The 24423-nt window shown below is 43.5% G+C and overlaps 2 protein-coding genes and 1 pseudogene across 2 annotated transcripts; all 3 read right to left on the bottom strand.

The window, feature by feature from the left end:
* Positions 1–874: 874 nt before the first annotated feature.
* LOC133912458 (probable LRR receptor-like serine/threonine-protein kinase IRK) lies at positions 875–4718 on the bottom strand. The gene is made up of 3 exons (XM_062355192.1): positions 4505–4718; positions 2767–4404; positions 875–2665 (listed from the first exon to the last, which is right to left on the bottom strand). The coding sequence occupies exons 2-3, from the start codon at positions 4206–4208 to the stop codon at positions 1204–1206; spliced, it is 2904 nt and encodes a 967-aa protein (XP_062211176.1). The 5' UTR covers positions 4209–4404; positions 4505–4718; the 3' UTR covers positions 875–1203.
* A 3306-nt stretch (positions 4719–8024) lies between these two features.
* Positions 8025–14586, bottom strand: LOC133912457 (vacuolar-sorting receptor 1-like). The gene is made up of 12 exons (XM_062355191.1): positions 13845–14586; positions 11462–12145; positions 11232–11320; positions 11068–11137; positions 10917–11000; positions 10750–10826; positions 10561–10642; positions 10057–10139; positions 9908–9974; positions 9516–9647; positions 8548–8657; positions 8025–8426 (listed from the first exon to the last, which is right to left on the bottom strand). Exons 1-12 carry the CDS (start codon positions 14146–14148, stop codon positions 8322–8324), a joined length of 1887 nt encoding a protein of 628 aa, XP_062211175.1. The 5' UTR covers positions 14149–14586; the 3' UTR covers positions 8025–8321.
* Positions 14587–17226: 2640 nt separating this feature from the next.
* On the bottom strand, positions 17227–18896 carry LOC133911024 (transcription factor WRKY45-1-like; annotated as a pseudogene).
* Positions 18897–24423: the final 5527 nt, after the last annotated feature.

Below are 24423 nucleotides of genomic sequence, written 5' to 3'. Positions count from 1 at the left end.
ACGGTGGAAGAGAACTCTGCACGGTTACATTGGCCATTGCGTGAATTACACGGGCTCTAGATTTGACAGTCAAAAAGCAGCTGATTGCATCAGCCACAAATGCCTAATTATAAAAAGAAAACGCCCTGTGGTTGGGTGATGGGATAGTTACATAACAGTTTGTAGGGACCAGCAAATACGAAGATTATGCTCGCTGCAAAACAGCTACAGACGCAGTGCCAACAGACTCTTCACACTGTAAGATTTCTTCCTGCACTTCAAGGTACCTTCGTTGTTTGTTTCTGCACAATGCCATGCCTTGCTATGATTATGTCGTTGTTATTAGGCTCTACAGCAATAACACTGCACTGACAAACTGATACCTGAAACTTTGACCATCAATACCGGACACGGTCCAAGGCTCATTCAGATCAACAAACTTCGATCCCATGTAATGTAGCAGCATGATTAAAATTTACAAAAGGACAAACCTCTGTAGTGACAGGGCGTCTTCTACCTCGGGAAGGAGACTAAAAAATAAAGATACTGTTGCGGCAACGCCGCGACATGCAGGAAGGAAGAAGTATGTGATAGAGGGACAAATGAACAACGTAATATTATCATTTCTTTATGCACACACATGTTACAGTTAGTCATCAGGGTGGGGCCACTGTATGTTATCAGTGTAGATAAACAAACAAACAGCAAACTTTTTTTCTGGCTGGTACTTGTTAGTACGTGGAGTACGTACTTAGTACTTGTGAGTTTGTTTGGTTTAGCTGTACTTGTGATCTGGTCAGAGGCTGTTGGTTAGATTAGATAGCAAAGGTCCAAAATGTGGTAAGTTTTTTCAGAGTCTGAAAAATGTGGCAAGTTTCCATAACAATATGAGAGAGAACAGGCAAGTTGCACCCAATTGCATAACTGAAACTGAAATTACAGTGATCTTGCAAAGAAGCAAACCAGGACTGACGTGAAAGGATCCACAACATACACCTAACTTGAGGATCTAAGTCAAACACATCAACACCCCGGGAGGCCATGAAACTATCGCATGCATAACATAATTCCTTAACCACCAAAAGACTAGCTAGACACTTCACAACTCGCTACTATTATCTAAACCACAGCAGATGGAACTCCCTTCATCTTTCACCATTTGATCGGTTACCAAGCAAAGAAGGATCTAAAAACCCAACAAAAGGTTGACAAAGTAGATAGAGCTTAACCTAATTCAGTTTCCGGGCTATCCTGGGGGCATCTGATCAACTCCAAGATGTTCACTACCTCGCACATGTCTGGCCTGTTAGAAGGAACCTGAGAGGTACAGACCAGACCAAGTTTCATGATCGGAACAGCCTCCTCCAGTGGAAATTTTCCACAAAGCCTCTCATCAACACACTCTTCCACCTTCCCTTCATCCAAAGCAGCTCTCACTGCATCACAAAGCACAATAACATCATCTTCCATGTACTCCACTGGTGTCCTCCCTGTCAGGATCTCAAGGATAAGAACACCGAATCCGTACACGTCGCATTTTGCTGTGATCTTCACCGTTCTGCATGCAAACTCTGGAGCCATGTAACCAAGTGCACTCTGTACCTTGCTACTTAGAACATACCGATCCAGCATTGGAAGTAGCTTTGCCAACCCATAATCTCCCACCTTAGCCTCACCTGATCCATCAAGCAGAATGTTGCTGGATTTCAGATTGTAGTGGATAATATCATGCCTGTGGAGATGAGCCAGGCTTCTTGCTACACCAAGAATTATATCAAATCTTTCCTTCCACGAGAGGCAATTTGTTGTGGATGACTCGTGCAATTGTTTATGCAAGTTACCCCCAGAGATAAACTCATAAATAAGAAGCTGAAGTGATGCTGTCCAATAATACCCCTTTAGTGCAACAAGGTTGCGATGGCGCAGCTTGCCCAGCATCTTCACTTCTCTCTCAAATTCAACTTGAGATTTAACCAAGCTTGACACAGTGAGCTTCTTGATGGCAACAGATTGCCCATCTCGAAGAGTGGTCTTGTAAACAGTGCCAAAACCACCACGCCCAAGCTCACAGTCCTTGTTCAGAAGAGCATGGGTACTGGCACTGAATTCTGGATTTCCTCCTCCAAACATGACAAGCTTGCCGGTGTTCATATCAGTTGTGGGTGACTGGCTGAGATATCCATCTGAGAGTTCCAGGGCAGCAGCAGAATGAGATCCAGGGGAACGCACTCGAAGGTTAAGAACTGTGATGGTAATGACACCAACAGCAATTAGAGCAGCAGCACCAATTGCAACAAGGGCTGAGATGCTCAGTATGGTTTTCTTGTGATGGTAGCCACCATCAGGCACAGGCTCAATCGGTGATAGTGGATCGGAAGAAGAGTTTGGGTTCAGCACAATTGGTTTTGGTAGCACACCAGGACAAGAAGAGTTGAGCTTTGCACCACAAAGTCCAGGGTTATCCGACACAGATGATAGGGGGATTGTGTCAAAAAAGCTACCAGGAGGGAGATCCCCAGAGAGCTGGTTATGTGAAATATTGAAGTGCAGGAGGTGGGGGAGGTTAGATAACTGCTTTGGTAGACCACCAGTGAGCTTGTTCCCAGAAAGATCAACGATCTGAAGATTGGTAAGGTTTGCTATTGTTTCCGGAATGGCTCCTGTTAGATTGTTATGTGAAAGATCCCTGCAAAGTAGTCAAGTGAGTATCAGACAACAAAAATGCTTAACATGCAAAGCTCCAAACATTTGCCTAGTCACTGAATTGAATCAGAAAGAGGTTCTTACAGTGATGCAAGGGCAGAACAATTGCCAATCTGAGCCGGGATTTCACCAGTGAGGGAGTTCTTCCCCAGCATCAACTCCTTCAATGACTCTCCTCCAATGGCAGCTGGAATGCTCCCATTTAGCCGGTTCGCAGTCAAATCAAGAACCTCCAGTGACTTCATCTCCAAAATGCCAGGCGGAATACTTCCGGACATTGAGTTCCACGACATGTTCAACGACTGCAAGTTTTGCAGCTTCGAGATTTCCGATGGGATAAATCCAGAAAAGGCATTGCTCGACAAGTCCACACCTCGGACCACAGAAGATGCATTCTTAGGGACCGATACCTCCCCACTCAATGTGTTCTCCGACACTGACACCCATTGCACGCCAGACACAAAGACCCAGCTAGGCAGTCCACCCGTTAGAGAATTCCAGCTCACATCAACGTGCATTAGGCTCTTGCATCTACCAATTGCCTCCGGCAAGCCGCCTGTGAACCCATTCCCTGACAATTTCAACTCCTTCAATGATATCAACCCACCAATAGACCCCGGAATCTCCCCGGTGAACTTGTTCCCCGACAAATCCAGTATCTCCAGGCTCGCCATTTCTCCAACCCATGTTGGAACACTACCAGTAAACTCGTTTGAACTCAAGTCAAGGTATGCGCAGGTGGAGAGCCTCCGCAGGGACTCCGGTAAATTGCCGGACAGCGAGTTGGACCCAAGATCGACTGACCTCAGCAGCGGGCAGTCCCCAATGTCGTCTGGGAGGCTGCCAGTGAGGCGGTTGCCGCGCAGGTTCAGGGCCTGCAGGTTGATCATCCTGCTGATGCCGACCGGTAGGTCGCCGGTGACGGCATTGCCGGAGAGGTCCAGCGTGCGCAGCGCGTTCAGGGACCAAATGTCGCTGGGCAGCGGGCCGGCCAGGCGGTTGGAGGACAGGTTCAGCGACGCGAGCGTGGCGCATGCACCGACGTCCCGCGGGATGTCGCCGGAGAAGGCGTTGCCGGCGAGCGAGACGTCGCGGAGGGAGCGGCACCGACCAAAGAGCCCCTTCGGTATGGCGCCCGCGAAGGCGTTGGCGCTGAGGTCCAGCGACTGGAGCGCCGGGAGGCGGGCGAGCTCGATGGGGACGTCTCCGGAGAGGTTGTTGCGGGCGAGGGAGAGCGACTGCAGCGCCTCGAGGTGGAGGAGGCCCCGGCCGAGCTTGCCGGAGAGGCCGAAGCCGGCGAGGGAGATGCCCGAGACGCGGCCAGTGTGCGGCTCGCAGGTGACTCCGGCCCAGGCGCAGGGCCGCTCGTCGTCCTCACTCCACGTAGCGAGGCGGCCCTCCGGGTCCACCACGTCGGCCTTGAACACGATCAGCCCCAGCACGTCGTCGTCCAACCCCGCCCCGCCGCCCTTGGCGTCCGCCAGGAGTACGAGGTGGGCAAGAACTAGCAGTACTACTGGCCACATTGCTGCGACTCGACGCCACAAACAGCAGCAAGAGAGGGAGGGATTTTTGGTCCCGTAAGCGCAAGGCGGCGGCCCAAATGCTCAGAGAAACGCCGCAAGAAGGCGATTCGCAGGGAGGAAAGAAGCTATCGGAGATGGGGTTTGCTTCAATCTGCGGGAGACGGCCTCCAAACTTCAAATGGCACCTTCTTCTATCCTGCAAATCAAAGAGGAGGAACGCAAATGTAAGTGATTAAGCTCTAAAAATTTACTCCAAGAACAGCCTTTTAGCACCATGAGAAGTAGAAGGTAAGCACTTGCAGAGCCTGGACGGTGGGCGCACGCCGCCATATACGTCGCCGGAGCACGCTATCGCGGAGGGAGAGGAAGAGAGCGGAGTGACGAGTGTGAAAGGTGTAACGACGTTGGTATATGCTCGCTGCCGCTGGTCGCTAGAGAGAGAGAAGCGCAGAGCGAGCTAAAAAAAGAAGCTGCTCCAGGGCAGGAGGAAAGAAAAGCTCTTGATCGGACGGCAGGGAGCAGGGTGACACCGCACGACCGAGGGCTCCGATGGGGCGCGCGGTGGCTCGGGGTAAAAGGGCGGGGGCAGCGCGGCGCACGGGATGGGCCGGGTGCATGGACCCCGGGCGTCCGTGCGTTGGTTCCTCCTCGAAACCCGCGTCACGGGGTCTGCTCGGTTCGAGGCTGCGGTGGACCGGCCCGGCCGAGCAAGACCGACCGCGGACTCGTCGGTGCTTTTGAGGCGGCCTGCCAGGCGCCAGCCCTCGCACTGCATTGCCTGCGTCGCGTTCGTGCTTGGTGCAGGCACCGCCGCACGGCGATTCTGCGTCTGGCGATACGTCCGTCGCTGCGACCATGTTGCCGTGGCTCCGATCCACGGCCGCTGTGGAGCCTGGGTGATCTACGGATGGGTTGCATGTTAAATTTCTGTGACACTGACAACTCGTTCTTTCAGGTGCTCAGTCTTGGCTAGGGCGGTAGATTTGTGTTGAATCAGAGACGAAAGTGGTTAGGATTTGCAACCAAAAGTTCAGAAGGCGGGTTTGAACGTGAAGGTGAGATTGACGGTGGGTTGAATTTACTATTGAAAGTCTTTTATCGAAATTGCAAGTGGTCCAAATTTAGAGTCTGAAATTGGACTCCAAAGTGATGTATTTGTAGTTGAAATTGAGTGAAGATCAGGATAGGATGTATACTGTTGTGGAGTGGGACTACATATAGATTCATAGACATCCTATAACGCTCTAATCCTAAATATCCTGTTTGAAATGCAAGCATTTTACAATATATTGGACCTAGAAGTAGACTAGACCCTAAAATGCACACGCTCAAGACCTCCCATGGCCTAACGTTATTCCCACGCACACAACAAACTTATTTTGGTCGCGGGAGCCCATCTGCCATGTCCATTGATCATTGTTGCACGAATCGCTTCGCGAGTTTGCACTCTGTACGTCACTACGTCTGAGTTTGCACTCCGTACGTCTGGGTGCCCGGGGGCCGCCGAACCGTGCACTGTAGCGCGCGCACGGACTGCGGAAGGAATCAGGGGAGTGCAGACGGGCGCGCCGCGCGAAAACCCGTGATCGTCGGCCGGCGCTCGGCAGCCCAGCACAGGACGGGCAGAATGGCGCGCGTCCGACCGCGCGGCGGGCGGGGAGTTGATGGCCGCAGCGCCGTTTGTGCCCGTCCGCGTCCGGCTCCGCACCCAAGGCGCGCGCGGCTCGGGCTCCCTGCCCTGCCCTGCTCGACTGCCCCTCCCGCAGGACAGGGGCGCATGCAGGAGGCAGGCAGCAGCAGCGGGCGTTTTGATTGCCGCCATCAATTGCGCATTCATTGCCCTCCGCCTTGCGCGCTGTGCGCCTGTGCCCCATTGTCCTAGCCCTCGCCGCCTCCTCCGCATGCACCGTTCCCCTGCCTCTCTCTCCACGGTTGCAGCACCGCAGCAGTATCGTCTGTGACGACGACAAGCGCCTGAGCGTGGGGCCTGCCTACCGCCATGGACGAGGCAGGAAGGATCAATGCAATTCAAGGAAGCTGTTGCCTGGGGCCACCTAGCTTGTAGGCCTGTAGCTGCCTACCATGGCCATGGACGATCGAATCTCACCTTTCACGGCCGTGCCTCCTCAACTTGAAGGATAACGGTGCGATTCTTGGCTCCAAATGGAGCTTACCTTAACTGGACCGGAGTTGCACTTGAAGCTTCCTATTGCACTTGTCATAAGCACGTCCGACCATCCGATGACATTAGAATGATGGCTCTCTCTGTCAAGAGCCAAAATCTCTGCTTAGATCTCCAAGCCGTTCATTATCCATGATTGTTCATGCAGACGAACATGATGGCAGCGGGAGTAAGCAGTTTAGTCTAGGCTTTCTCCATGATAGTCTAGTTCAGAGGTTTGTGCGATCATGCCCCTTGGATGCATTGCCACGTTCGCATGATCACGGGCACGCTCAAAAACCTCACCAACAGAGCGAGCGGTCAGTTGGTACATCGTGACAAGTGACAAACCAACGCAGAGACTAATTTGGGCGCTTTGCCATAGCTGCACTAGTCGAGTGCAGCACAAATATCGCCGTGAACCATGATCAGGTCGGGAGCCGCTGCTGCCTGTGCATCAGATACGTCTACATCTGACCAGGCTGTATCGGGACTCAGGGTCCTTGAGCCATACCAAGACTGAAAAGAAGCCTACTGGTTTAGCAGTAGGAAATGGCCAAAACGAACAGATCGAAAGAATTGATCTGGGAGCTGTACCCTGACGAATCATGGCAGATGCGAGCATCTCAAAGCAAGATGCAGCAGTATCAAAAGAGCAGAAGGAATCGATGAGCATAGAAATGGTAATTTATCTTGATTACTCGTTTATCCCTGAGTAAATATCTGAATATGACTGGATATAGATAGTAAATAGTATCCACATGTATGTTTGTAGGTTAAAAATACTACACGACAGGTAATTAGGTACGATATAGATAAGCCATATCCATACCTATAAAACTTGTATATCTGTCATATAAATAACTCACCTCCAAACCCTAACATTCTATATCATATAAATATCCCACTCCAACCCACCTTATCATACCGCCGCCGCCCGTCGCACCGCCCCATCCCGCCTCGTCTCACCACTGCCACCCCGTGCATCCCTGCACCACTCTGCAGCATCGCCCCACCCCGCCCTGACCCACTCCACCACCATGTCTCGCCGCCGCCACCATGTCATCCTGTCACTGTGCTGCTCCACAGGTATACCCACGGGTAACGAGTTTAGGGCTGACTCTTCACCTGCGAAAGTTCGTGAGTACTCGTAGGTGAGTAAAAAACTAACAGGTAAAAATATAAGTAAACACTATTTATATCCACGGGTAACGAGTTTAGAACTAACTCTTCACCTGCTGAACGTGAGTATACCACATGTGAGTAAAAAACTAATAAGTACAAACACAAGTAAACACTATTTATAGCCACAGTACTTGATTGACATCCATTATCGAGCAGCTACCTGCTCCCTCCCTCGAAAGAAAGGAATATCACAACGCGCACACGCTATCATGCTGCAGGTGCTTTGCCATGGAAAGGCTGCACACGCGCGCCCTTCTTTTGTTGGTTCTCTCCCCTTTCGGAGCACTTGTATGCTGAGATCCTAGCATGCAATGCAGTGAACAACATGCTCCTTTTCATGTCTTCTCTTGGGTAGAGCAAGGAAAATCTCGCAGTTGCCTAAGTTTGCAGCTTTTCCTAAACAATAACCATGCAATGCAATGAACAGCAATAGCAAAATGTAATAGAAAGTAATCAAAGGTACAGATATGTAAATCAATACCACAAGCATTGGTATACCACTTGCAGGCGCAAGCTTTATTGAGTAAAGGCAAGAGACAATCTATAGCCTGAACAACAGTATTTACACAATGTTGACATGTATGGAACAAGCCACGAGTTTGAAGGAAAAACTAAAGGGGCTAAACTATGATGATATCCCTTATGTCGTTCATCAGGAGTATCTTTGCGCCTAGTTGACCTCTGCAAAGCTGATGGCCACTGATGCTGCTGCAGTACAGGTTAAACGTTGCGCGCTCCTATGTTGCTCCGGAAAAAGCAGTGCCGTTTCATATATCATCAGCATGCGCGACATGATGCTGGCTTGATCCTTCTTGGCTATCCAAAGGCATGTACTGGGCCATGATGGCGCGTATCTCCGAATCCATGTAACTCTGATGGCAAATGATAATGCAGATTTGAGTCAGGCAGTAACAAATCAAGTCCTACATGTGACCGCTTGCAAATAAAGGTAAGAGGGTAGAGAGGGAACATAGAGATGGACAGTTATTTTACCCTTAGCCTGTATTTGTACACTGCATATGCTCCAACCCCAGCAAAAACAAGTCCGAAGAAAATAACCCACAGGAAGCTCCAGCCAACAGCTGCGGTAGTAGCCTCTTTGCCTGCACAGCATTTAGAAAATAGCATGAGACTAGTACAATATAAAAAAAGTGAAATAAATAGCAGCCCACTTTTTACTTGTGCATACCATCTTAGAGTATTAAAATGTCCATACATTATTTTAATAAATAGCAGCCCACTTTTTACTTGTGCATACCATCTTAGAGTATTAAAATGTCCATACATTATTTTATATACGCGTGCATCATGTACTGAGGTCGTTTGAGTTCAGATCGTACAGAAAGTGAAGTCCAATGCAATAGTGATACTAGAAAAAAGGGAACTAAGAGCAGATAATGACCAGGACAGAACAATATCTATTTACGTAGGTCCACAAATTTTATCAATAAAACTGTGATGATTACATGCCATTTGACACAAAGTAATCTCAAAAGATAAAGGATCTAATTAAAAAATGTAAAGAGCCAAGAATCCGTATCACATTGATAAAAGCTGCTACGCTTGCCGCTTCACAGGTAGCGACTTAGAACTGCAGTGGAACTTCTGTAAACAAAATGAGGTATTCCCAGGAATACATAGTTCCAGTGATCTGACTAAGCTTGGTGGGGTGGAGCACATTGATAAGGCTACAACATAAGCTTGTGCAACATCAAGGAAAATTCTTTTTCAGATAATCAATGTTTATTAAGCAACTAGTGCACACCTGCGTTGTTTCAGAAACTAACAGATGGCCGCTAGTTACTTGCATCATTTAATCGGAAGCATAAGATCAACCATCTCAAACAAAAGAAAGTATTATGCTGGCATGCTACTGCTCATCACAACCACTGGTGCTTGCAAGGAAAATATGAAGAGAAGGAGCTAGATGGCTATGAAAAAGTGCAGGTTAGGCTACTCACTGATACAAGTGTCATGCTCTCTCATGTATAACATATTGTCACCACCGCAACTGCATTCATAGCTTCCCCATGTATTCTGACAGCTGCAACCCTTGCACTGACAGAAAAGTTTCTCTTTGCATTCATCAATATCTGCAAATAGGTAGATTAAAGATAGTTCACAAAAGAATGCCAAGTTAGTCAAAATTGGAATCAATAAAACCATGCTCAGTAAGTGAAGTTTTACAGTAAGTACTCCAAAGATTATCTGCTCAAGCAGCCGTCTAGGATAAATATGTGAGCGCTAATTTTCTCTATACAGTATGTGAAGTGCTAAACCAATATACAGAATCAATTTACCCTTTGAATAATATTGCATTCAAGGCTGTAAAATTTAAGTTTCTAAATGATACCTTCACAACTTTTTACTCCATCGCCCTTGAAACCTGCTGGACATTTGCAACCTTCAGATTCTTCGTTCTGCAGAATTCCACGTTTAGTTGTCACACTGTAAATAAACTGGAAAGCAAAAAAATAATGTCTCAAGAGAACATCTAATTACCGAGCAGGCAGAGATTGTCTTCCCGTTTTTAGTTTCTTTCCAGCACCCTCCATTACTGATCTCACATCTACCAATGCCAGAAGCTGACAATGACAAGTGTCAATCAAAGTTTTAGTTACCAATTAACAACAATTCGATAATAAGAAGATATTGTGCAAAAGTATGGCACTACATAATAATGGAACCATACAACTTACTATTACCTCTGTTCTCTTGTCCTCAAAAGCGTATAGTCAACATTGTAAAACTTTAACCAATAATATATATAAATGCATTTCAATTTGTCACGAGAAAAAATATATTGTCGATTTGTCATCAAAAACATCTTCATATCATTACAATTCAATAGTCTTTGCTGACATAGAGATGGGGAAAAATTGGTGCATTGTCCAAGATGACAAGTAAAAGAGAATAAAGGTAGTCATAATTATAAATAATCAGATAATTGCCAAAATAGAAATAGCTTTTGCCAATATAAATTCCAGAAGTAAATTCACGGAGTACCTTCACAATTGGTATATCCATCACCCACAAACTTTACACCTTTCACAATAGGACATTCACAAACACGCCCACGGAAGGTATCCTGCATTCTCATATTAAGTAAATTAGAACTATCTAACCAGATGAAAAAAAAGAGGAACAAAAGACAAGGTGAAAATGTCATCGGCATCCATGGCATTGAAATTGTACCCTGCATGCAGTAACATTGTTAGCCTTGTCCAGCCAGCAACCCCCGTTGTTCTCCAAACATTCATTTGTCTGGATGTCTATACAATAGAAGGAAATAAAAGATTAAATGCGGCACTGGATAAGATCTAGGAAGACACTTCGCCAGTTAAAAGGAAAAACATACAGACCTTCACTCAAGCAAATAGCAGGTTCACTTGTCTCCTCAAAACCTGAACAGATTGCTTTCAGGACAGCAACTTTGTCCAGCTTACCTGAAGAAAAAACTAGGCTATAAAACAAATAACAAAAAAAAGTAGTGCTACAAAACTATAGACAGACCTCTGTATTGCCTGTTGTTGATGACAAGGGTTGGTAGTATTGTGACATCTCCTCTTTTACCATTACCAATCTATATAATAAAAGCGTAGAGCTAAGTACCATAAATTAATAAAAATATCATCACAGAGGAACAGAAGTGTCATTATTCATCAATACAATCGTACTTGGGCATCTTGTTCTGCCTTTAGAATTGGGTTTTCCTTATCAGCTTCAGAATCTCCAACGCACTTGTGTATCTTTTCAATGTCCAATCCTGTAAATAGGAAGAGTCACAGTAAATATTAACTTGGCAGTAACTTAGTCAACTAGTTATATGTTACTAAAGAACAGTAAATATGAGAGAATTAGCTCATTAATAAGTGAGATACATGAAATCAGTGCCACATGGACCTACCAAGTGACTTAATAACATTAATGGCACATTCGTGTGTGTATTTCTTCTCCTTCATTGGGCACCTAATTGCAAAGTCATGCACATAATCCCACCACAGCCATGGCTTGTGAGTCTCATTAGCAACCTTGAATACACAAATTTGATATAGATTTTGAATCACGACATCTTTTCCATCATATCCTACACTAAAATCCTGCTCTGGGTCTGGCGCACAATATCTCCCATGATTGATGCACTGTGATTTGCATTGCTTGCTTGAGACAAAAGCATCTGGACAATACCACGTAATATAATGAGGAGTAAACCGGGTGTAACCCTTCTTCTCAAGAATTTGTGCAGTTCCTCTAAAGCTCTTCACGAAATCCATTTGCATGCCACACTTAGGACCACATTCATCGTTACTGTTTGTCCAGAATTCATATTCTACACGCTCATCAGGGTGGGGAAGAGATTCCCTCCAGTCGAGAAGAACGCTAAGCATATCACCTTTTTCCGCAGATTTCTTAAGGTCATCGCCTAGTTTCTTTGTAATAAGCACTGAGGGAATAGTGATGTTTTCTAGGTGCTCTTTGCCTTCTTCTGGGTTGTCCATTGTGATTAAAGGTTCCTCCTTGTCATCCACAACAAGAATCGCTGCAGCTCCAGCATTTTGTGCATTCCATGCCTTGATCGTGAAAAAGCAGTCTGTGCATAAGAAAACAGAATGGACTGGAGAGTTAGAAAAAAACCTTTTCTAGTAATGATTGAAAAGGCCTGGAATGAGCACTGAAGAGAATTAAGCACCCAAATGTTTAAATACTTTGATGTTTTAACACCCTGAGCAGTAACATCCATTTCATTAGCTAAAAAGCAGAGAATAATAATGAAAATGTTCGGGTGGGCTTACTTAGCCCCCTGTTGATTCTTCAAAAAAAGAAGCAGAGAATAATGAGGAATTTTCATGAATCAATTCTACCCTATATTGACGCTGGAGCTCTCCTAAACAGATGAATAAATGGTGAAACAAAGAAGTGCATTCTATAATATGATACCTGTGGATTCCTATTTTAAGTTTTCAACAGTAACATGGAAACCATTTTTTAATTTAATTTTATTTAAGTTCGATGTCTAATATGAATATTTTGCTATTGTAGTACTGCATTACATTAGAAGATATGCTTTGTACACACATTTTAATATGTCTGCAGATTCTAGTTCTGACACCATACCAAGCATAGCTAAATCAAGATTCGAATAGTACCAATCTGTCATACTAAGTGGATAAATGAACAGTTTCTGTGATGATGGTACTGTACCAGAGCTGCAGTCCTTTCCTGGTATAGCAACAATTGATGTTTCCCCCCTTTTAGGGTCAAAATACAACTTAGATGTTTACTCATATGTGTTAACCATACAAAACAAGCATGACTTCAAATTCACAGAACAGAACTATACTATATAGACAGTGAAAAAACTAAACAAGTTAAAAAGTCATAGCAGCTCCTAGGAACATATTGAACTACATAATTTTCATAACTCGTTTAAAATATTTAAAATATCAAACTTCATGCATTCTCAATTCAAAATTCTACAAATAGTTCAAACGAACTTCTGCCGCTAGTGCAAACAAAACTAATCCTCAGGCACAGATACTACTGCTCAACCAAACCAACAACTTGATAGCTTAGATAACTACAACCTCACCACAAGATTATCTACTCTAAGATTGACTCCTAATGAAGCATCCACATTATTCCATGTCATCCTTAAAACTACAACCATCGGATTTTGAATACTTATGAGATGCTTTTATTAGACACCTTTAGTTGAAATGGTGGAAGTTTGTGAAACCCCATATAAATTTTCATGGGAAGGCAACCTTTAATGAAAGAGCCTTTTTATATCATCATTGGGAGGTATCAAGAATTATAACTAGGGAGGTACCAAATTTCGGTGCCTCCCAAGGACTGTAAAAACACTCTTAATGAAAATACATAGTTCTATAGCACCCTTTAGAAACTATAAATAGCTTAGAATATTTGTAGGTGAGTAGGCATCATTCAGGCGGCCTGCAGACCACAGAAATGTGCGGTGATATACTAGTATACCTTATTTCTAGAGCGCTAAGCAGATGAAGAAAATCAACATCTCTTAGAACAAAGCCTCACAAAACATCCTCAGGAAGCTAGCTGGAAGCTTACAGACTAATAAAGTAATAATTAATGGTAAGAACTAGACTGAATGAATCACGATAGAAGATTATCTTCATTAATTCCCTTCACTGCTTCACCGACCAAAGGTTACCAAAGAACAGCTCGATAACTACCAAATTTCCAAAATAGTTACCGCGCGCAACATAACTGACTGTGTAGAAGTAATAACTCAAAAACAGAACCATCCTGACCTCCACGGTCGACGAGGACAAAGTTGGGGCGGCCCCCAGCCTGCTTGGGCTTGAAAGAGATGTCGGACTGGTCGAAGCTCTTGCACGCCTTCCTGTTGGACCTCGGGTACTCGACCCAGCCGTGCAGAGTGCCCCCGTACTGCGGCACCCCGAAGTTGCCGATGGCGCACTCGTACTTGCCCTTGAGCTCCTCGGGAGACGTCACCTGTATGCTGTTCTTCTCCACCACGAACCTCCCCGACGCCGCATCTGTCATGGCCAGCACCACCAGCACCAGCAGCGCCCACCACGCCGGGACCCTCATCCCGCGCCCCCTTATCACAGCACCACCGAGTCACTCTAATTTGATCGAGAACGCCGCCCTCCTACAAAATCTCAGCACCCGGGGGGATTCTTGATAGACAATGCCCGAATCTTTGTGCCGGCTCGGCAGGCAAATTTGATTCTTTGGACGGACTCGGGATCAAAGAGTACGGTTTCTGGGGGATTGGAGGCTTGGAACTGTGAAGATCGATCCAAGAGGCCGCGAGAAGCGGCGACTTCCAGGAGGCGCAGATCTGCGGACCTATAGAAAGACCCCTCCGAGCAGAAACCAATTGGAGGCGGCTGGCTAGATCTAGCCAAGGCTGATCAGCCGATGGATGGAGGAGTTGGTCCTGGAACGCCTCCGCGCGGGGCGCACGCCGGGAAGTCGTCGGTTGTTCGCTCCGCCCAAGTAAGCCGAACCAAACAGTCCAAACAAATTAAGGTCTTGTTTATTTCTAGCTTCGCTTACTGTTGGCACAAGTCAGATTTCAGAATTTGAAACAAATAAAATTTTGAAGAAGTGATTTTTAAAAACATACTTCTAAGTAAAAAAATTAAAATTAAAAAGCTTACTAAGCTATGTTTTTTTATAGGTTATATACGGAGAAACTAAAAATTTATTATAGAAGTTAACAGTCTATTTAAAAAATAGCTTTTCAAGCAAATAAAAACATAATTTTTCAGAAAATATCTAAAAACAAAAGTCTAAACAAACAAGTCCTAATTATAAAGTCATGTTTATTTTAATTAGAGATTATGAAAAAAGCTCGTATATTGCACAGTGTAAAAAATTAGATTATATATTATAAAAAGTTTTTAAATTATGAATTTTAAAAAAACTTTGATAAATTATTTAGTAAAATGAACTTTATAATTTATAAAAAGCTAAAAAAATCAGCTAATTAAAATTTCACAACCCAAACAAACAACCCTACGAGGCAGCCATTGGATCAGTGATGATGGGCCAGGGCGCCGTACTCGAGGTGACCATCGTGCATGGGCCAGGACTACAGGAGGGCGGTTTGGTTTGGTTTGGTTTTTCTCATGCGAGCTTCAAGATTTGCTAGCTCTCCAGGTCAACGTCTCGTGCTCCCCTACCGAACCGTTCAGGGATAATCTTTCCAAGGAAAATTGCTCTATCACGCACGCAGAGGCCCTATTTTATCCGATTTTCAGAATATAAAGTGGATCACTGAATTAAACCTCAGAGAACTTACACTAAGATCACACCGTGTAGTTGATGATTGTGTCGGTTAGTCATAAAAAATACTGTATGATTAAGAGTGAAGCTATAATAGCTAACTTAAGTACACCGAGAAAAAAATAAAATCTCAGTTATTACAAATTTAATTTCACCTCTTATGTATCATTTAGTCCTAAACATATACCCCATTAAAACTAAGATATGTTAAAGTGTGTAATTAAATCCTTAAAGTTCTAGTTTTCACCCCCTGCACATGATGCTATACCAGTTTAACATGCTTTACTAACTTTGTTCCCACTTAAATGAAGTACTGCTAAAAACTGTAATTTCCGTAACTTGTTTTTGTAAATTCAGCTCATATACCACTTCGAACCGTCTTACTACACACATCTTGTTCTTCAGCGAGCTGCAGATCTTGCGTGCTTTTAGAACACTGTTTGATTGGTCAAAGAAGATAGGCGGGGCCGGCCTAACAAGAGGGATTACCGATAGTATCTAGTATCTACGACAGCTTTGCTTCGCGGAGAAGTAACATACTTGGAGTTCCGTGGCTCCGGCCTAGAGTGTTTAGACTTCCCATTCAATGTCCTCAACGGTAGTGATAAAAATAGGTCGCCGTGCAAATAGCTTGCTAATTACTCCTTTCAATTATAAATATTTTTCATTTTTTATTTTTTTTTAATTTATGTTGTATAATTTTGACTATTATTTTTTATTAGAATATATCTATAATATCTAATACAAATAAAATATTATGAGTGTTTTTCAAAATAAATCTACATATGTGATTTTTATATTTTTAAACTAAATATTTTGGAAGCTATTAACTGTTAAAATTTTAAAATTTTGACTACATCTTAATCAAAACGATAAGTATTTATGACAAAGAGAGTATAAAAATATACCTATCATCTATAGACTATATTAATGATAAATTCTCCAATAGATTACTTATAAATTCATTTTATCGTGTTAATGTTCACACATTATGTCTTTTCATCTATAGAATATTAACGGAACAAGTTGACCTGGTTGAGGTAGATGGCAGCGATTTTTTTTTAATTTTCTATTAAATATTTAAATAAATAGATATTTGTAAAACTAAATAGAGATTGCAGATCTTTCAGATAGCAGTAGACGTCTATTTATACAAATCTTACAACAAAAGTTTATTTATTTAAATATTTAATAGAAAAAATATAAAAATAAAAAACTCGATGGCAGCGACGGCCCACGTGGCAGCGGCCCCAGTGGAAGCCCAAGGTCCAGGCTACTTTGGATTATTGGGCCTTGTTGTCCGGTCGACCAGTCTTGGTCCATTCTCAGGCTTACGGTCCATTCTAACTGGATCCTCTAACGGAAGGGAAACCTCGAAATGTGCCGCTTGTTGCCGTTGGATCAGGACAACAATCTTTTGACTTTGGAGTACTAGTGATAAAACGATACCGCTAAGCTTCAGGGTGTCACGCACGTTACACCATTTGTTGCTTGCAATTGATTAAGGTAGCTCGTCCTCGTCGTCCTTGTGCGCTAACAAGTAATTGTCGCCTCTTTATACTATTACCTCCCATTCTTAAATAGGTATCATTTTAAAATAGTGTATATAGATAAAATTTTAAAACTTTGACTATTAATATACACAAAATAATTAGAATTTGATATATGAAAATGATACTAGTAAATTTGTGATGAAAAATACTTTGACATCATCTAGTTTGTATTAACTTTTACTAAAAGATCGTGTCAATGTCTTAAACGATAGGTAAAAAAGAACGGAGGTAGTAGTTGATTTTTTTTTCTTATTGTGTGCTAACTCATTTGTTTTCATATTGTTATTTCTCATTAATTTTTCTTTGGTTCAGTGTTTCTTTGGTCTATGAGCGTTGTAGCTACGGATAATTTGAAAAAGAGGAAGTATTATATGCCAGCTAGCATTCATGTAAAGCAAGCACAGTTCACATCGAACTGATCGAAGTGTTTACAGTGCTGATGGTGACGACAAGTCTTTATCACCAGTAGTCTAAGTACTACCATCACTCCTAATAGCCGATCCCCGAAAGCAATGCCACGGAACAGAAGGAAGGATCTAGAAGAATCCAGAAGGGTTTAGGAAGAAGAACAGAAGAGTTTAGGAGATAGAGGAGGATAGGGATAAAGTGTGTTCTGATTTCTCACATCATCTCTCGACTCTCGTTCACGACGGCACAAGTATATAGCCATATTACAAGCTAGCATGCGACGCACCATTGCCCTTCAACTCCTTACTATCTTGGGCCTTGGGGTCGAGCCGAAAGAAGTCGTCATCTTCGATGCTCCCAAGCGATCCCACCACGTAGCCCAGGCTGCTCAGAGACGGCGGGAACGAAGCTGCGCGTGCCGGTCCCTCCGCCTCCGCTGCCCGCTATACCATCGATCCCGCCGCAGTCCGGCACCAATCTAACCGTCGACAACGTCACCCCGGCCGCCGATCCCACGACGGCGCCGAGCTCGTCCACCTGCATGAACGAGCTGAACACGTCGTCGCTGGTGCACCACGACGTGGACTGCTGACGACTTGTGCTCCCTTCCTTCGCATATTGAGAAGTTGCGGCGCCGTCGTTTGCGAAGCTAGGCTCGAAGCTGATGAGGTTGTTGGATTCGTCGGCCGCCGTGCCGGCGGCGCGGACGATGAGCGGGATCGTGGAGGGGTCCCTGCACGTGTGCTTGCCGTAGTAGGTGACGGCGTACTTGGACGGGTCGGTCTCGCAGAGCTGGACGTGCCTCTTGGCGTTGCAGCCCTGGTCGGACTTGTGTGTGCACCTGTAGTAACTCCTGCACGCACCGATGTTTCGCGATCTGTTCCTCAAACATCGTAGTCGTAACAGCTATAGTCTATAAAGCAACACAATATGTACCTCGGATGCGGTGAGTTTTGGATCTCTTTCTGCCCATATTTCCGCCATATATGGCCGTCATCCAACGTAGCTGTGACTCTTTTGACAGAGGGGCCTTGCGATCTATCAAAGCATGTACAGGACAGCAGAATGGAACGAAGAAATTATAAGAAACTGAAAATAATCATGTGGATGTATAAACTGAGCTGCGTGCTAAGTTCGTCTCAGGTGACCACCAGGTCCTCTCACCTTTTGCTGAAGCTGCGTTTCCTCGTGTTCCCGCTCGAGCTCGCCGACTGCTGCGGCCTCGCGCTGTCTGATGACCCAGCGGCCGGGCTCTGGGCTCCCGCCGCCGCGCCGCTGACGTCCAACGCCGACATCGCGCTGGACAGCCTGTTGATCACGCCGTCCACCAGCTCTGCCCACGGCGAACGATGGTCGTCCTGCTGGAAGATCAAGCTCCTGAGCCTCGCCGCCCCCTCACGCGCCTCGATCAGGTCGTTCACGGCCGCGGCAGCCCTCTCCGCCGGCACGTCGGCCATCCTAGCAGCTAGATCATGCTACCTATGCGCGCGCACTCCTCCCCCGGCCCCTTGCTACTTTGCTAGGTAGGTAGAAATATGCGGGTATATAACCAACTTGTGGCGCTTGCTAATCGTGCGTTCTTAATTTACCTCTTGGTTATCACGGAGGAAAAAGGGGTTTGAAAAGGTTGAAAAGGAGGAGGAGGAAGCTGCATGGAAGGGACTGAGCTAGCTTGGGGCAGGGTTACAAATATCGTTGGTAACCATTAAGTTATCATAGTTATTGGACGATTCGGTCCGAACCGTATTCGTAAACTGAATAGTTACTAATCAAACTTAAATTTGAAATTTAAAAAAAATAAAATTTGATCGGTTTTTACCGAATTTTACTGAATTACTGTGTGATTATCACTGCCGAGTGATTACGTATTTGTAAACCTTGCCTAAAGTCAGTGGAGTGAGCCCAATCGAGTGGTCGTAGACAGACACCGTCCCAAAAGGAGCAAGCAAGATACCATACCAAACATTGCTACACACACAAAGCCGCCCGTCATCGCGGTGACACTGGCAGCGTGAGGTCATGAGCGTATGCATGGCCTTTGACTGGATGGTCGCTGGGTCCGGCGATCAGGCAACGCCGAGGTAATTTCTTCGACCCGTCATTGCTGACAACACGTCGAGTCGTCGACTGAGAGACTGGTCGTCGGCATGCTTACGGGATGATGTGAACAGGGAGATCGACCGACCACCAACTTAATTGTAAACTGGGTCCACTAGCTGCGGTGTGTGACATGTCTATTTTCTGACCTCCAAACGTAGAATTGTTCAAGAAATACTAAAAAAACACCAGCTTAATTTTAAACTGGAGCCACTAGCTGCGGTGTTGTGTATGTTTTCTGGCGTCCATGTAGAATTGTTCAAGAAATACTAGCAAAAAAAAGAAGATCAGGAGTGTGCATCTAGCCAAGATAGCTTACCATGTTCGGTAAATTCTCACATGCAATTGGTTTTCTAATTGGTGCTATATTAATTTACTATAGTAGTTTCTAGCAAGTCATGTCGCTATGCTCCCACACAAGTTTCACACCTAACATCAAAATCTGAACACACTGATCATTCAACGACAAAAGAAAGGCTCCTTCCAACAGGCAACAGCTGAGCCGACAGTACCGAGGAGAGTGTTTTTTTCTTTTTCTTTAGAGTAGCAGACCGAGGGGCCCATCGGTGCCATCAAGGTTGGCAGCCTGGGAGCGGGTAAAGGAACCGAAAAGGCTCAGGCCAGCTCCTAGATTAGAAGGCGCGCACGAGGGTCGAACCTGGGCGGGCAGCGCTCCACGCTGAGAGCATCAAATACGAGGAGAGTGATAGCTTAACTTTTTCTGTTAGCGCAACTCTCTCTCTCTCAATGCTGACCATACGGCATTACAACTTACTCCGGTTCTATGTCAACAACCTCCACGCGCCCACCTGCTCCAACCAACGTCGTGGAAACGTATTTCATCGAGGATTTTTAGATAATATTATTTTAATAGAAAATTACAAATATAGTATTTAAGTTCTTAAAATTGCATATCTAGGTATATGTTGATACTTTGAGTAGTGACTGTCGGAATTCCAAGTGTCGATATGTGATGGACCAGCTACTAGCGCGGCGCCACAGAGGTTGTCGTTTGGGCGCAAAGGCTTGTCGGCACTCCAAGTGCCGATAAAGGTACACGTAGCACTTGTCGGTACTCGGAATGCTAAGAGGTTGCCACGTAGCTGAAAGGACAATGATGTCACTTAGAGGGAGGGTGAATATGTGTTTTTACAAAAATAATCTCTTTTTAGGAAATTGACCACGTCTAGGAGGGATTGGGTGACAAATATGATCTCTAGTTGATTGCACAGTCTTTTTTTGGAAAAAAATTAACAACTGGGACTAATGGGAGCAAAATATAGGGAGAAAATAAATGAAAATCAATGATTTCTCAACTGAGTGAAGGAATGGTGGAGGGACAACGCAATCTTGGCCATTGGATTTAGATCCGAGGATTCAGATAGTTTCGTAGATGCTTGGTTGGGTGGGCATAGGATTTTCAACGGTTGATAACAACTCATTCCCGAGCATTGGATTGAATGAAACATCATCAAATGCATCTTAGTTGTTGGATGTTGACAAATCTTAAGAGTGTTGGTTGTTCTGTGAATATTTTTTAAGGTGTGCATATAATTGTTTGAACTCGTGCAGTTTAGATAATCATCCACTTTGTGGTTTAAAAAGGGAACACAACTCTGATATATGCTAGGGGATGGTGACACCATAGTTCCACCCAATTTTGATACATTTGATTTGGTAATGATGTATTGTGTGCTACACTCTGATGGAGAAACAAGATATTTTAGGTCGTCTTTAATTCCTTCCTATTTTATGCTATCTTTCTCTATTGTTGTCAGTTTATTTTGATAGTAGCTCTGCTCTTTGTGGTCTTTATTCGTTTGGTTTGTAAAGAATGTCTTTCTCTGTCTTAATGCAAATTTGGACAACCTCCTCCATATTGCGCAGACAATAAGATAATTTGGAATTTGACCAAAGGAACCTTGGAACGAAGTAGGAAAGAAAAACTCATTATTCTCCATTCCCCCGCTTATCAAATCTAGTGTACTGGATGATATTGACCATCCCTAAATGGTTAGATAGAAGCGAGTTCCTCTTTGCAATTGTGCCTTTTGTGAGATGCAAGAAGTCTTGGATCATGCAAGGAGATCAAAATACTTCCTTCTTTCACAAGAATGTAATCAAGAGGAGAAGGAAAAATAGGATCAGCCACATCTATAATTCTGCAGGACAAGAATTAAACACTAACGATCAAATTGTTAATTGTTTCATCTCTTATTTTTTTAGATGTATTTACGTGTTCCCTGTAGAGAAATGAAGAGAATTTTCAAATCCAAACCTCCCATATCATTGATCAAAGTCTCACAGAAGTCCCTTCCAAAAAGGATATCTTATGTACCTTAAATTCAATAAGGTGTAATATAGCACCTGGACCAGATGGACTCAATGTCAACTTCTATCGCTCTGCATGGAACTGGATTGGGGATGATGTTCACAATGTAGTAAGAAATTTCTACATAAGTAAGTCTCTTCCTAATTCTATTAAAAAGACTAATATAGTGCTTATTCTCAAAAAGAAGCAATGCATGGTTCCTACATATTATAGACCTATCAGTCTTTGCAATGTTATTTATAAAATCTGTGCCAAGTCTCTAGCCTCTAAGATGAAACCATATATGTCTAACTGTATCAAGAATTCCCAATATGCCTTTGTCAAAGGTCATAAAATCACTGATAATATTATCATTGAATATGAAATCATGCATACTTTTAACACCAGAAAATAGTCACATCATGCTTTCATTCTTAAGCTTGATCTTGCTAAAGCTTTTGATAGACTTGAGTGGAATTTTATTAAATCAGCAATGAGATGCCTTGGTTTCCAGGATGACTTTATTGCTCTAGTTGCAGCATGTATTGAAGGCTCAGAATTCTCTATACTCGTTAATGGTCAATCATATGGGAACATTCGAAGCGGCCGAGATATACGATAAGGATGCCCTCTCTCTCCTTATATTTTTATTATTTCCATAAATGAACTCACACGCAGGCTACAAGATGCATTAAAGAGCGGGAGAATCTCAGGAATCTAGCTAGCCCACAATCTCTAGTTTTGCATTCCCTTCTTTTTGCAGATGATGATATCATATGTGGCCAGGCGACTATGGAAGAAACTCAAGGAATAAGAAATATTCTGAATAATTTTTGTAGGGATTCAGGTCAAACACCCAATTAGAGTAAATACTCAATTCTCTTTAGCTATAACACCCCTCTAGACATACAAAATAATATCTCATCAATCTTTCAAGTCCAACTAATGGATCCCTCTTCTATACACCTTGGTCATCCTCTCTTCATCTCCTTTCCAGGTAAATCAAACGTTTATGATTTCCTCAAAAGTAAGTTCAAAAATAAATTAAGTGACTTGAAGGCAGACACTATTTTCCATGCTGACAGGATTGCCCTTGTTAAATCTGTTTTCTCCTCTATCCCTATCTATTTCTTGTCTAATGTTCTTCTCCCTAAATCTCTAATTGATGAGTTGACTACCATCATTAGATCTTTTTGGTGGAGAAGTAACCCTTCTAATAATTGTAAAAAACATCTTTGTCTTTCAACCTGGAACAAACTTTGCATCCTAAAAGGAGCTGGGGGCTTAGGGTTTAGAGATCTTGATTCCCTTAATATTGCTTTGATTACAAGCTTAGCTTGGAGACTAATTTTCGGACCAGAATCGCTTTGGACAAAGATTATCAAAAGTAAGTATTTCTTTGACACTTCTTTCTAGAGAGCAACACCTCAAGGATCTAAATTATGGACATATAATTCTATTATTAAGGTAAAAGACCACCTTTGCAACAATATTTTTTAGCAGCTTTTTGATGGCAATATTTTCATTTGAAATGAACCTTGGTGTCCCCGCTGGAAGGAACTCTATGAAAACATGAAAGAAGAAGCAATCCATCTCCATCTTCCTAAGAAAGTTAATGAGCTTTGGCTTCATAATCCTAAAAGGTGGAACCAAGATCTCTTGAGTTTGACTTTCAATGATAATTTTGTGTATCATATCTTGCAAATCCCTTTGTCCCATGTTGATAGAGAAGACATCATCATTTAGAGGCCTAACAAAACAAGTAAATGGTCGGCTCAAAGTGCTTACAAACTCTTACACAAGGAAAAGATTGATGAAGCAGTAAGTTCTTTAAACCGTTCTATTCACACAAATAAGATGATTGACCTCATTTGGAAAAGCAAGAGAATTTTTCCTAGAGCGTAGGTTTTCATATAAAGGTTGCTAACAAAAAATATTCCTAATGCGCAAAAGGTGCATAAAAGAATTAATAACATTTCCCCAAATTGCACCCATTGCAATGCTCTTGAGAATGACAAACATATCTTTTTTCATTGCACTTTTGCTAAAACAGTTTGGTTTTCCTCACCTATGGGAATTGGAACCGATGTTTTCAGAGCTCTCTGCTCTTTCATCATTTATAGTATATTGTCTCAAGCGTGCAGGTGCAGGAAGACATTGATTTATTTTGTTACATCCTTTGGTATATTTGGAAAGCAAGGAATGATCAAAGATTCAAAACACAAAGATGAAGAAATCAAATCTATGATCTTTCAGGCAAAAGCTGCTCAACAAGTTCAATATGAAACTTACAACATTAAGCAGCTCACTGCCAGCCCAACTCACGGTAATCCAAATTATATTGCTCAATTTGATCAACAAAATTTGTACCCTAGTGTCTATTGCATGTGTGATACTGCTTTTACTCAAGGGCAACAGGTAGACATTGGTATATCTTTGTCAAACTTTGAGGCCTCTCCACCGTGGTCAATGCAAATCCAAGCAAAATATACTGCTGATTCTCCTATCCAAACTGAAACACGAGCTCTCCAGCTGGTCACACATATAATAACTTCTTCTTAGTGTAATATATCAACAAACCTCGAGGAAAAGTAACGGACTGGCATATTAGACCACTTATTCTCGAAGTAAAACAAAATATTAAGATTTACAGACTTTTATTCACCACATTCTCAGAAATTTAAACATTGTTGCTCACATCCT

Source organism: Phragmites australis, chromosome 3 (assembly GCF_958298935.1).
Source record: "Phragmites australis chromosome 3, lpPhrAust1.1, whole genome shotgun sequence".
Lineage (NCBI taxonomy): Eukaryota > Viridiplantae > Streptophyta > Magnoliopsida > Poales > Poaceae > Phragmites > Phragmites australis.
This window is presented reverse-complemented; position numbering and strand designations above follow the sequence as displayed.